The sequence below is a fragment of the Periplaneta americana genome, chromosome 16 (genome assembly GCF_040183065.1).
Source record: "Periplaneta americana isolate PAMFEO1 chromosome 16, P.americana_PAMFEO1_priV1, whole genome shotgun sequence".
NCBI lineage: Eukaryota > Metazoa > Arthropoda > Insecta > Blattodea > Blattidae > Periplaneta > Periplaneta americana.
The window spans coordinates 75,421,748-75,437,451 of record NC_091132.1 but is presented as its reverse complement, the minus strand read 5'-3'; the positions used below and the strand labels follow the sequence as shown (position 1 = coordinate 75,437,451).

The 15,704-nt window shown below is 33.1% G+C and overlaps 1 protein-coding gene across 3 annotated transcripts in view; it reads left to right on the top strand.

Moving 5' to 3' along the window:
• qtc (quick-to-court) overlaps positions 1-11,384 on the top strand; it is a 148,560-nt gene extending 137,176 nt beyond the window's left edge. For all 3 annotated transcript variants that reach the window (XM_069849592.1, XM_069849594.1, XM_069849591.1), the window contains one exon: positions 1,130-11,384. In XM_069849592.1, the coding sequence (XP_069705693.1) occupies positions 1,130-1,342 (213 nt within the window). In that variant the 3' untranslated portion in view covers positions 1,343-11,384. The remainder of the gene's footprint in view (positions 1-1,129) is intronic.
• Positions 11,385-15,704: the final 4,320 nt, after the last annotated feature.

The window sequence follows — 15,704 nt, the reverse complement described above, 5'->3', positions numbered from 1 at the left end:
CTTATCATTTACAATATTGTCACAAATAAAAATTACTGTACCAATAAAGTTTAATCACGTTTGCACTGCTGTTACTAAGAATTACATTAACTATGGACATTCTAACAGCAAATATGGTTATTATTATGATATTTGCTATCCAGTTTTGACAGATAATGATAATGCAGAGAATTATAATTTTAAATAAAGTACATATTTGAGCCATCCAAAAAAGGTGGACTGAGAATGACTCACTGAGACAGTAACAAGGCCTTGAGCCTTATATTTGTTTGGATGATGATGATGATGATGATGATGATGATGATGATGAAGTACTTATAGGAAAATTATATTGTATGTGTAAAATCACCTCCAAAATTCAGATACTGAAGATATCAGAAATTAGATATCTTGTACTTACAAGGACCAGAGCTTGTGCATGTGTAAATCTTGTATGTTTAATAAAAACATTATGTCCTAAAACAGTTATATTACCGGTTCTTCTATATGGCTGTGAAACTTGGACTCTCACTCTGAGAGAGGAACATAGGTTAAGGGTGGTTGAGAATAAGGTGCTTAGGAAAATATTTGGGGCTAAGCGGGATGAAGTTACAGGAGAATGGAGAAAGTTACACAACACAGAACTGCACACATTGTATTCTTCACCTGACATAATTAGGAACTTGAAATCCAGACGTTTGAGATGGGCAGGGCATGTAGCACGTATGGGCGAATCCAGAAATGCATATAGAGTGTTAGTTGGGAGACCGGAGGGAAAAAGACCTTTAGGGAGGCCGAGACGTAGATGGGAGGATAATATTAAAATGGATTTGAGGGAGGTGGGATATGATGATAGAGACTGGCTTAATCTTGCACAGGATAGGGACCGATGGCGGGCTTATGTGAGGGCGGCAATGAACCTTCGGGTTCCTTAAAAGCCATTTGTAAGTAAGTAAGTAAGTAAGTATGTCCTAGTACTGTTTCATGTTTTTGTCAAATGTGAAGATATTTGGAATTCTCTTTCAGGAGTGGAAAAGAATTACGGATTAATCATTTAATTACAAAAATAATTTGAGTGTGATTTATTATACAGTACATAGATTATTTAATTAGATGCAAAATAAAGACACAGTTAACTGACTTTTCACAGGCAATGTACCGTCGCATTGTGGAGTCTCGTACTGGGAAAGGTGAAATGGATCCTGAGATCACCTTGCAGTTCCTGAAGTCTGCTATATATTACTTCCTTACTGACAAAGAAAATCATCAAGGTCATCTGAATGCTATCGAGAGTATTCTCGGTTACAATGAGAATGAAAGGCTCAACATTGAAAAGATGTACAGATCCCACACTAAGAAATAGTTCCTCTACAGTGTGCATTCCATTGTCCATGTCCATGTTTCTGCTGTGATGAGCTGCAGCAGAGCAGGTCTCTGTATGCAGGCACTGCTGTCCTTCAGGGCAAGGTTCCCAGTTAGGAAGCTGTTTTACTCAGTTAAGGCTTATCCTTAAGCGTGCAATTTGGGGGAAGGGAAGGTAAGAGTGTTCCCAATTTGATAAATAATGACTGATAAATGTGACTTCATTTTGAGATTGGGTACCATATCTTCTAAGAGGTTTATTTATTCTCAGGTTATTCAAATGCACGGGTAAAAAAATGCTTATTACCACAATTGGTGAGAAAGGAAGGATATTGTAGTACGGTAATCATTCTTGACTTAATAGATATTAGCCCTATTTATCTGCACAGACGATCATGATGTTATGTAACATAGAGAAACAATTACAAAAACGGTTGGCTTCTATTTAGTCTGGTTTCTAAAAGAAAAATAATAGTCTTATAAAACTGTCATTCTTGTGTATGTGTGTGTGCACATGGATTAATATGTCAGAAGGAGATAATATAAAGAAATAGAAACAGAGAGAGCATGAGCATACTTTACTCCGTAGAAACTATCGTATGCATGTATGTATGTCTATATGTTAAAGTTACTTACTTAAAGTTAATATACAAATATGTGTTATTTTGAAACTTCGGTCAGAGCACAGTTTTAAAGACAGAATACAAGATTATTTGATCAAGAAAAACAACAAAGAAATAATTCAGATTCTATCGAGTCATAATTCAGTTTTCGTTTTCATGTATCGGTACTCATTGTATTGGTTTCATTGCAATATTTTTTAAATTTTCATGAACAACTTCAGTTTTTAAAAATTGAGAGTCTAATACAACACAAAGTGGCAGTATGGTCATAGAAGTCATTCAAGACTAGTCAGTAGTTAAGTTACAAAATTAAAAAAAATCCGTCTACCTAAGGGTGACTTAGAAGTAACCAATTTCTGTTAAATATGATATCAGAGTTTCATAGTCTCCTCCAACATGGTGCAAGAGTTTTGGATTTTTACGCCATGACATAGCTGCAGAAATGTTCAATGTTGCAGAGCTGATAAAGCAAGGAAAGAATATTCATCAATTGGATCTGTTATGGAAAGCTATCCTTGTCCTGATGAATGACTCTTAGATCAAACAATTATGTTCTCCTTTCCTTGCCTTCCCTGACGAGGAAACTAATATGTAGCTTTGAAATATTTTACGTTTTTAGTTACGTCACATGGTGAAAAATTCCAAAAACCTCATATCAAGTTCTGTTGCTCATAATGTAACATAGAGATGAGTACCGCTAATATTAGAATTCAATTTTCCGCATTTAGTTAAGTTATTCAGAATACTTTTTGTCACAGTTATTTTATGGGTGGAGAGAGAATATTGCAATATTTTACATTATTTTTCATAATTTAGAAAACTCATTTTGTAATTCTGCTTTTACACATTGATATTAAAAATTCAGACAAGGGGAAAGAAGCTGTCGAAATTATTTGTCATAGAACAGATGATAAGAAAGGAAACTTATAAAATAATCATGATGTTTTAGTTACGTTTCTCTGTAGAAAACAATTGCGGAACTGACATTTAGACTACGTAATTGTGTATTACGAGAATACAAATTTCTTATGTTACGGTACAAATAAATTAAATTTAATGAATAATTGAGATATAAAATGGGAGTAAAATTAATGATTTTGAATTCGTACCACAAGAAGGTTATATTCACATACACCATGTCACGTACAGTAGGTGGTAGGTTATTCTGAAGTCATATGCGAACTCAGTGTTAATCCTGGCTCATAAAAATAACCATACTTCAACAAACTACTGCCATAACAATTTTGTGCTGACCGTATGTTGAGAAGCAGGTTAAAAATTTATTTTTGATAGAAAAAGTACCTATTTATTTTTCAAATGCCCTAACACATTTTCCACAGTGCGTTTATTACCGTATAATCTTCAATCTTATTTTCGACACTTGAAGCCAATCCATATACAGTACTGCAATGATCAAATGAATTAGCAAAAAAAAAAAACGTATTCGGAGAAAACCTTCCACAAAGCCGCTTTGTACATCACAAATTTCACTGGCATTGCTGGGGAACTCCACAATGAAAGGCCATCAACTGACTAAGCCATGGCTCGGCTGTGTTTATTTATATATTTTTACATCTTGATTACGCAACTTTTAACACTATATCACTTCAGAATGTAAAGTATATAATATATGCTTTCACGTGTTAATTAACTAGGTTACCTTGTTGACCAGTTTCAGCCGGTGGGCTGTCATCAGAACTGGGTGGTCTTTGCGCCTTCTGATTGCATTCCTGTGGGGGGGTGTGTTTGTGTAGTGCAATGTGGAGTCAATTACACTACACACATCCACAGGAAACGTGGAGTCAATTACAGGAAACACAATGAGAAGACGCGAAGGTCACCCAGTTCTGATGATAGCCCACCAGCTGAAACTAATCAACAAGGTAACCTAGTTAATTAACACGTGAAAGTATATATATATATACTTTATATTCCGAAGTATTTATTTTTGTTAGGAATAACCACTCTTCAGCAGTTGTCTATAATGCTCTTTCTTTTCATTAGAGAGGAGTACATTCAGCTAGTTGCAATACTTCTCGGACAGATGGCAGAAGGTGAGATGGCATATGAAATTATGATATGAAGGACTGGGAAGGAAGCAGGTCATGGCTCATATAAGTGATACTATCCCAACATTCGCCTGGAGAGCTTTGAAAACACGAAAAATTTAAGTCAGGATGGCAGGTTCCTGGGATCGAATTCCGGCCCTCCTGAATACAAAGTGGACGTGTTAGCTACTATACCACTGTGCTTGATGCGTTTATTATAACAGTTTAAATAAGTATCCTTTATTTTATGATATCAAAATCACCATAAAGCATATAGAAGTGAATGTGTTGCATGAAAAAGGAATTTTCCATCCTGCGTATATGGTATTAATATAGCCTACACTATTACTTGATTAAGCACTTTTTATTGTATTAATATAATAACGAGTAAAAAAATTCGGAAATGATTATTACTTCGTGTTACATTATTTGAAGTTAAGTTCTCCATTGAATTATTACAATACTGAGCGAAAAATTCGGACATGATTATACTTTATTCTCTACCTGTTCATAATTAATGTCCATATTAAATTGCTAGTTTTATAATGGCTCTCATTTCATTATCATTATCCGTGGATGATCCAGCAAGTCTGATATTCAGTTTCTAATTATTATGTAGCCTATCCATTAACATTATAGGTATCTTTATCTTCAGTTGATTATTAAAATATTATACTAATTTGTTTATTTATACGGCAAGAGAAATGTTGGAAGACCAAAGCTAAGGTGGTTGGATAACGTCCAGGATGACTTCATAAAAGCAGAAATAAAGAAAGAATGGAGAAGGAAAGCTCAAGACGATTAGAGTGGACGGATGTTATTAGGAGGCTGAGGTCAAACTTCAAGGACTGTGAAGAAGAAGAAGAAGAAGAAGAAGAAGAAGAAGAAGAAGAAGATTTGCTTATTTTTGTTATTTCGTAATATTTGAAGCCAGGATCTTTAGACTAATAAACACATTATTAATTTAAATTACCAGATACTTTTGCAGCAACTGAATGTTTCGATTTGTTAAAGGAATTGTTCTTAAGTAGTTAGTGCAAACAAGGTATTTGCCTATTACATAAGTAGTCTATTCCCTGATGGGTTGTTGTAGGCATTTCACACCGAAGGGTTATTACAGGTATTGGATAGTGAAAAAATTAAATGAACTTACTGGTATTAAAACTACAATCAAGTAATAATAGGTACTGGTACTATCCACATTACGTTTACTTCAAATATATTTTATATGTGCTTGGAAATGGGAATTAAATAAAAAATCCAATCGACAATACTAGATTTCCTGCTGTAGGCTATAGGTATTGTAACAACCATTATGAAGTATGGTAACAAGACTACTTGGTGCCTGCACAGCATTGACCTCTCTCATGCAGTAATATTTGACCTTGAACAGCAGAAATATCCTTGTTCTGCTCATGAGTTGTGTTGAACACAATATTGAACTTGTGTAATGTTCTTTATGAGAGTGAACAACTGAAATACAATTTTGAGTTCTTTTTGTTTTGTATAGTTAAATTGTTTCTATTGCGTTAAATTTTATTTAATATGATTCCAAATAGCTTTCAGTCTTAGACATGAATTTTCAATTATGACATCTTTTAATTCAGTATATATTTTCAAAGTGTTCAATGAGTCCTATATCACAGAAATACTATACCAGTATCTCATGTCCGAAAACAAAGTGGCCACTTTCACCCAGAGTCTTCATAAGTTTAAATACTGATAAAAGTCATTCAGATAAAAAAAAAAAAAAGTAATTTATTCTAAATGTGTGATCACAGAAAATACGAAGGGGAATGGCAAGGGTCGAACATAAAAACGATTTCATTACAAAATTCCAAAGTTAGAGTCTGGATAGGTATAGGTAATGTTTGAGCAATACTGCTGAATTGTGATTATATTATTCCCCTCATCTCCACTAGTTCCATTTTAGCAGGGGCGTATTTTGCGGGCTACCGGGGCTACCGGCGGTAGCCCAAGGAAATTACAAAAGAAAAAGTTTATAATATAACATAATGTAATAATTTTGTATTATTAGTTTTACCATAGTAATTAAAATTGAAGTAATTGTTAGATATATTTTGTGTAATAATAGGGTCAGCGGTAGCCCAAACCCTTTAACCAGTATACGCCACTGCATTTTAGTATCCTCTAAATACTGGAGGTAATGATGTGAGGGGTTGTGGGCAAGAACATGGTAACCCACAATTTATTGGTTTTGAGAAAAATGAGGAAAAGTAACTGTGTTATGTATTCCAAAGAAGAGAAATGTGGGTTATCGAAACAAGTATAACAAGCCATCTCTTGGGGATAGACGCAAACTACTTCGTCACTAGATAGAGCATGTCCCCTAACATATTATCGCCATGTTAGTTCAAAATTCGTCTTCATGTGGGTTACCAGGTTCTTGCCCACAACCCCTCATATATGTGTCCATTAGATCCTATTAAGATCTTTGTGGATAAGGATAAGTCATGAAGTTTCACGAAAACAAGATATCCTTAACAATGGAATCTTCTCCTTACCAAAATAATGTCTGCTGATATTTTCGTGGTTAATAAAATTGTTTAGTGCCCATCCAAAAACTTTTTGAAATTTTCATTCACCAAATTCACATCTAGATCATCACTTACACCCACAATTCAAGAATACATTGTATTGCTATGAAATAAACATAGATGTACTATGTAAAATATATACTGAAGAATTAGTTTCACAATTTGAATTTCATGAATTCGAGTGAATTTAATATATGTAATTTATTTATATAGCATTGTATGAAGAAAATCTTCGATTTTTAATTGTTATTTATTGTTGTGGAAGTATATATTTAATATGTGATTTGAACAACTTAATTCTGTTGCATAATCTTTGGTCTAATTAACTTTGAGGAACAGAATAGTAAAAAACCGAGCATATTGTCCCCAAACGAACAGTATTCATTTTTCAATATCTCTTACTTCTCTTTTAGAGTTATAATTTAAAAATATGCACTAAATTAGTTTGTCAAATAGTTGATTAAGAAGAGGTAATCTTAAACAATATTATGAAGTACGTAGCAGAAATTTTATATTTTTCCCCTGACAAAAATCTCATCAATCACCAGATACAAGACATGTATTTTAGTACATATAGCAGTGAAAGCTGTGTTTGGCTTTGACAATCTGAATTATTATAGGGAAGGAAGAAAATATGATGCAGAATTATGTAAGATGCACTTAGTCCTATGTTCACAATCAGTAATTTTCCAGCAAGTGTTCTTGAGGTCAGATTTAAAAATGTCTACGTGTGAATTAAATATCTAAGATTGGTATCTTAAAATATTTTATGTATATACTGTTCATATAACAAGGGGTTAATATTAATAAAATTCCCTTTTCTACTTAGTGTTTTACGTAATTCTTCTGCCTTTCGAAGGTCACTACTGATAATCATAACAAATATCTGTTTTCCAGAATTAAAATGTTCATTATACATATAACACATTATCAGACGCATCTGAATTATGTAATTTTTTTTGTAAGCGTTTAAATTTTAATAAGAAATGCACACACAAAATCTTGCAAGCCATTGCTTTCACAGTTTTGAGTGTATTTAGAGACAGTTTAAAACAAAATAAATTTCACTATCACTTTGCATTATCATGCACTCACCTTCCGTGAAAGATTATGCATGGAGGGAGTAACATGTATGGTAAATGAAGTTTCTTCCTGCTTCCAAATTGTTCATTCGTTATATTTCCATTGTTTTCCTTTAACTTTACATTAGTGAGAGAAATAAATTTGAAAATAGTATTAAAATAAAATGGATATTACTGGAGGTGGTGAACTATAAGGAATAAATTGTGAAGCTACGAACACTTGAATCAGGAATGTGAATTCTTAGTTTGTCTAGTATCTGGTGATGTGCACAGCTAAATTGGCTTTTATTCTTCAGTGAAAACCAAAAAACATTTGCTTCAAACTTAATTAACCTGCTTACACAACTCAGTAAGTATAAACTTTTTTTTTGTAGTTTTCCTACAAAAAATAAATTATGTATTAGCTGTAGTAAAACACAGCTTGTAGTGTGACCACTTGATGAACACACTAATACTATGATAATGAAAAGGCAGATCACTTCGAAGCTGAGACTGATAGTGGCCTCTATTTTTTATGATATTATTTTTCTGTCGGAGGAAAAGACTGCCCTGTATGATAAGACAGGCATGAATGAAAAATTTGACACAAATGTAGTTGTTCAGGAATGTAGCTTTCAGTCTTGGTGCTGGACTAGCATTTATATAGATTTCATAATTGTTTTAATGTATATTTAAATAATTGATACCTATTTTTTTAAGTTTCTTTTCCGCAGGCTCAGAAAGATCAGATTGAGTCATATATATAATTTCAGTAGTTTTATGTATGAATATAACAAGTATTAAATTTTATTCTTTTTCTGGTCAGATACCTTTATGGAATTATGTTTTGTTTAGTTATATTTCGGTCTTATATTAACTAAAGGACAGTTTAACTATGTATGTCACGAGGTACTCTCTTACTCTTTTTAATGTGAATGTGTAAAGTATCTATATATATATATATATATATATATATATATATATATATATATATAAACTTGTTCAAAGTGGAATCACAAGGGACCGGGACCGAAATTTTTTTCTGAATTGAACAAATTTTCGCATTATGAAAAACTACTTGAATCTTGAATAAATTGTATCAAGATCGTGTGTAATAAAATACACTATACAGAGTGATTCACGAAGATTCTAGAATCTGATTTCTGATGTCATTGTGAAGAAAAAAATTCATATATACATGTGTCCGATTTTGGATAGTTTTGTATAAAATCATGGTTCTTTCTTCTGTAACACGCATCCTTGTGAACTTCTCTCTTTCTCTCTAGACGTCTGTAGCTGTGTGTGTTACAATACAGCTGATAGAAGCAACACAAAGTCTCGTGATATCAGGGGCAGGGTTAGAGATAATATAACACCAGTACAACATATCTACCTAACATCCGAACAATAGAAGTTAAGGAATACGGCATGCACAATTCACACTCGAGCGAAGGTGGGGGTCTTTGAAAACCGGGTCCAATACAGATTTTTCAGGTGAGTAATAATGTGATTGTTCTTTAATGAATTTATAATACACTCGGTATCATTCTCATAAATAATTTAAATGCTTAAACCTTCATAATTTCCACTTTTATGTTTAATATTTAGGAGGGTGTAACTCACTCAGTTTTAAAAATATGACATATGTTTATATGAAGTTTTTTCATCACAATGTCAGAAATTAGATCCTAGAGTATGGCAGAATCTTCGTGAATCACCCTGTATATACACCTTCATTTGTGAGTCACTCACGGCGATCTTACTAGCAAATGTAGGTGATGCACTATTGTTATTATTACCTCGTTGATTATATCATTCCCGGTTTTCTTCACCTTCCTGAACCCTTGCAGCAACTCGTTCATTATTTTATCTTTTTGTTTAAGCATGTTGTAAATTTGCGGAAACCTTGTAACTATTAATTCTCCTAACATGCTTCATACAGTTCTTTATGTTCAGATGACTGTCGCATATCCCTGGGGGCAGTGATATATGATTGATGGTGGAATGGATTGGTAGGAGAAACCGAAAAACTCTGAGAAAATCTGCATCAGGGCCTTTTCTTCCACCAGTTTCACTGCAATATCAGGAATCGAATCAGACAGTTTGACAGACTCCATGTTTAATTAGTTTCTTCAGTATTGCATCACTTCTTTTATGGTCCCATTTGCTATAACCAGCCTTGCATCTCATAAATCTCATTCCCGTTGCTAGGTGTGTTTCATCCTTTCTCCTATTTTTCGGACTTCACATTCAAAGAGAGAAATTGTTAGCTAGAGTTTTATATAAGTCCATGCCATAAATTTAATGGGTGGTAGAAGAGGCCAAAATGAACATTTTTGTCAGAAAACTTAGGATTGGTGTTGCCCTGTTAGCCCACTAGATAACTTTAGAATCAGGTGTGCTGTTTGTTCAGCTGGTATGCTGGTTTGTTTCACCTTACTTCCAGCTGAAACCTACCTATATCTTCTCCAAGAAACCCTTCCCCAAATACTGGATCCTTTGTGGTAAGGGAACATATCAGTGTGTGGTTGCAGCATGATGGCTACCTAGCACATTTCACACAAAATGTTAATTTCTGGACAATATTTTTTCCAAATAGGTTGATTGGCCATAGTGGACCTGTTGCTTGGCCACCAAGATCTCCTGACCTCACTAGCCTGGAGTTCTTCTTATAAGATCACATGGGTATACCTACCCAACACATTTCACACAAAATGTTCCTGCATTCCTGGACAATGTTTTTCCAGACAGGTTGATTGGCCATAGCGGACCTTCTGCTTGGCCACCAAGAACTCCTGACCTCACAGCCTGGAGTTCTTCTTATAAGATCACATGGGTATATTAGTGTATACCACCCTTGTAAATGAAGAGGACCTAAGAAACAGGATTTTGGCCATAGCAGACTTGATACATTTCATCCCTAGATCCTGACTTTCTCAAAGTCAGACAGACAGTGGATCACCACTGTGAGCTCTATTTAAAATTCAATGATTCTCACTTTTAGCACCTCCTCTGTGTATAGGATGGGCAGGCAACAGTTCTATCCAGCAAGGTAAAGTGCCTTATGTGACACAGTACACCCAGCTGTAATGCCGTCTATCAGGTTAAGAGTGCAATGCTGACTTTAAGTTGTCTGACAAAAAATGTCTATTTTAGCCTCTCCTACAACCCATTAAATTTAATGTATGTATTACTGAGACGTCTGTATGTCTTCAATTTTGTTATTTAACTTCTGAGAGTTTCATTATGGATTTGTAATTAATGGTTAGTTTCTGTTTTATGAATTTAGTGATTTTATTATTCACATCAGGTTTATTAATGAATGACAAGGGGCAGCTAAGATTCTTTCTAATGCTATATTTTTCAGGCATAGTTTACAGGATTTTTTCCCATCAAATGCAAGTTTTTTTTTTTTTTTCATCAAAATTTCTACAATACAACTTTGTGTCGTTTTAATTAAGATTGTGTAGAGTTTCAAACAATCTTCTGAATTTGAAATATGCAAATTGATTTAAAATTCTCTGTTAACATTTCCGTGTTCTTAGAGTACAAAGCAACTTGCTAATATTTGTTTGTATGTCCAGCACCATGACAATTAGACGCAAGTGGAGACATGTTGTAGAACTCCCCAGAATCCCAAGCTAGCTTCCAGTTTCCACTTTACTTAGTTACCATTTTCAGCTATATAATATGGAACTATGATTTGTAATAAATTAATAATAGTTTATGTAAATACAAGCTCTTCACGTTGTTGATTGTTGTTTTTATGCACCTACATAGAACTTTCCTTTGCATTTATCCTTCTTCACGAGAACTCTATAGCTGTACTGTAAGCAACGAGCCGTACAGTGAGAATTATGTTAAGCTCTCTACTATGTTTCAATGACGTTGATTTGATCACCGCAGAAGGAAGTGGAGAAAATTTGCTTACTTAGAAACTGAATGTAGGTATTTATTGTTCTTGTCTAATTAATGATTCTGCAACACTATTTTTTTTAATAACTATCACTAACTAGTACTTAATTCCTAGAGCAATAGAATGCGTCTAAAATGCTGATTTCAACGATAATAATGTAAATTAACCTTGATAAGACTTGTTCTAACTTATGGAACTAAACTTTGGACTTTATTCAAATATAATGGGGTCAGTAAAAGGAGGAAAGGTTATACATGAATATAAGGTATATAAACGTTTTCGCCTTGTGGGGCATCATCAGATATATTAAAATTATGTGATCTGAACTTAGATTAAATTAGATTTATAAAAAGAAAATACAAACAGTGTGTAATACATGGTGATAAAATTTCATGAGTTATATGTATACTAATTGTAACAAGAAATAAGATAAAATGATGAATTTCAATGTAGCAAATAAACATTTGCAGATAGTTGTGTCTTTGATTGAAAATTTATAACATTATTTTATGACATTACTAGACACATCTGAAATATAAAATGAATTGCAAATTACTCAATGTCAATCAGACAGCACTATACAAACATTATCTGAACTTAAAGATTAAATTACACAACACTAATGCAAACATTTGGTTCAACCAACAATGTTTAAAAGAAAAATTATTAATACCTAATTATGCAAAGATTAAAATTAAGAGCAAAACCCAATCAGCCAGGAAAACAAAAATTTCAAAAACGAAATTAAATTTTTACACAAGAAAAAAGATGTTATGAATACAAAGTTATACGAACTTCACCTACAAAATTCTAATACCCCATATTCACTTTCATAGAATTAATTATTTATTCTCATATCACTTTTCTTTTAAAATAGTTCAAATTGATCGAAATATTAATGGCAACATTTCTTGTTTTTACAGAATTCTTCCATATACACACATCTTAATTAAACACAGTAATTCAACAACGATATGCATTATAAAAGATACATTATTTAGATCTAAAGGATCAAGGATAACCACCATTTGCATCGAAACTAGACAACATTTAGATTACAATCAAGCAAAGTACTCGTAAGTAATCCTAACACCTTTTCACATCTTCAAAACCAAAATAGACTTCTATCCCATTTGATCACTAAATAATGCTCATAATTTGTATAAATAAATCATACTTTTATGTTTACAGTATATGAATGATAATTTATATGCACATCACAATCAACTTACAACATCGATTACTGCAAACTTCGGTATGATACACAGTTCTCCAAGACGTGTCATTTTCTAAACATTGAATAACTATAACCCAAGATTTTATCCATTTATTCATTTTAACATGATCATAATTTGCATAACATTATTTGATAAATATGTATTATAATGTAACATGAGTTATATGTACACACAATTCCAATTTTAATCATATTTGAATTTACACTACATTGAAATTCATCATTTTATCTTATTTCTTGTTACAATTAGTATACATATAACTCATCAAATTTTATCACCATGTATTACACACTGTTCGTATTTGCTTTTTATAAATCTAATTTAATCTAAGTTCAGATCACATAATTTTAATATATCTGATGATGCCCCACAAGGCGAAAACGTTTATATACCTTATATTCATGTAGCAAATAAACATTTGCGAGATAGTTGTGTCTTTGATTGAAAATTTATAACATTTTTTATGACTGTATAAATACGCATAAAAAGTTATTTTACATTACATCATGTCCTTGCTGTGAAAAATTAAGCCAGTCTTTTAGACTAATGAAACTAATTTTAGACTTACCATAAGGTTATTGGTGGGATGGTTGATGTTGCCTTGCGAAGTCTGGCTCAAATGTAGATACTCTGAGTCACAAGTTCATTTCTATATTTGTTCTTCAAGAAGACCAGAGCAGAAATGTACTCTCACACAAGTTTGCTGATGCAAATGTCATTGATTGTTGCATTGCATTTCGGAAATATCAGAATATATGGGTAGCAAAGACCGACATTTCTTGCATCAATCACGCCTGTGCTTGGATGCAACAGAAGCATGAGTCACTGCATAGGAAGGCAGTACTTGGGTGGGGGTAGAGTGCAGCAAGTTCCTTGCTTATCTAGTTTACTATAGAGCAGTCCTGAGAGAGACCCGAGCCATAGCGAAGCAAGACCAGGACCATGACTTGATCACCCATTCAGTTGTCTATAGCAATGGTTCTCAAACTTTTTAAGTATTGAAGGGTATTAAACTTCACGTGACTCTTTAAGTTAAATTAGTACTCTCTAAATCACTGATGAAAAAGTAAATATTGCATGATTGTTATGTTAATAAAAAAAATACTATATTACTCTAATTGAGCACATCTTGAAAATTTGTTATATTTTGTATTCACCGAACTAGATGGATGGGCCTGTCGCGTCTGCATAAGCTGGTGTATGTTGGGTTCAAGTGCAGTTAACTTGTTGTAAATCAGAGTGTTATCAAGTCTATTTCTGCACTTGCTTTTCACTTGAACTAAAGAAGAAAATCCCTTTTCAAAAAGATATATCCAAAAAGTTGTTATATCTGAGTGAAAAAAATTTAGTTTAATGTCCGAATCACAGCTAATATCACACTGCTGTTCTCTCTTTTTTTTTTTACCGTTATAATTATGTTTATTATTATTATTGATCACTGAAGTAAATATAAAATATATATAAGGTAGTGGAAGGTAAGTGTGCGCAGTCGGGTAAGAGTGCTCTCGTGAATTTTTCATAACTGGTATGCCTACTGTAAAAGTGGCTTACATTACTCCATTGAGTATAGATTACTGACAAGGTTGAGATATATGTTGGTCGAGCCACAGAAGAATATCTATTTAGAAAGGTGTGTAAACGTTTTATTTGAAATCACATATAATTTATTAAAAAAAATTTTGAGCTTTCTACAGAGTTATGTCAGTCAGAAGGAACATGTTGATATTAAAACTAAGTCCTATTTGTAGCAATGAAGTGGCATGAACTAATGTCCTATGACCGTACTATGCTGTTCCTTAGTAACATATTCTTAAACTGACTCAATGTCTGCTAAGAGAGTACACAGAATGAGCAGGTAAGAGTGTGAGAGTTATGTTTGTTACGAAGGATTTGGAGCATTTGTATGAAACTATTATTCTTGAGTCCTTTTTTTGTAATCATTGTCTATTATTTCTCATTTCTACAGTTGTAGTTAAATTTATTACTAACTCTTATATTTCTGTTGTGGGCACTGTACTCTGGAATAATGTAAAATAACTCAGTTATAAGTGTATTAAAAACCTGAACTAGGCTATGTCTGCCTCAAAAGTCTTCTCATATAAAGCAAATTGTTTTGGCATAAATTCAAATGTTTGTTTCATAAGTTAATCACTGCAAACTCTTTATGCTTACTCTTGCCTGCCTGTGCGGCTAAGAGTATGCTTTTGCCTCCTTCTAAAAAAAATTAAATTTCGTTTACTATCTTCTTCTAAAGTCTATCTGCTGAATTTATAATCCGTATAATACATACTGTCATTCATTAAACAATTTTTCATCTACAGTACAAGAAACTCCACAGACAATACACTAGATGCGCAGACTTACTCTGCTTTACCTTATATGACCAATAGGCCTAAACTTCGATATGTACCAGCCGATTCGCCAATACATAAAAAGTATCAAGAAAAGAGAAGCCAGAGCATCCGTAGGTGCAAGTAAACACAGAGTTGCTCATTCACTTAGTGACCTAGTCTTATGAAGACCAAGCGAGCAGGCTGTATATTCTGAAATCATCCGGTTATGTAACAATTTGAGTCGTTGCTGTTAGTGAGTTGAGTGGTCCTGACACGCTAAATATCAGTCTCTGATAGTGAATGCAACCCAGATTGCAACAGAGATGTTGCAGGAAACAGCTATAATTGAAAGATAATTGTAATAGCCTCTCCTCTACTTTTAGGGGGGGGAAAATATTATTTGTCATGAAGGGTTTTCAGGATTTTTTTTTTTTTTTCATTGCAGAAAAGTATATTTCCTTAATTTTAATGCCTATTGCTGAAGACTTTTTTTTTTCTTACACTTCCAAAGAGATCGGACAAAAGTTCATCATCATGTATTGCTAGAAATTCACTGGGTGATAAATGAATCAAATTCTCGATTAAT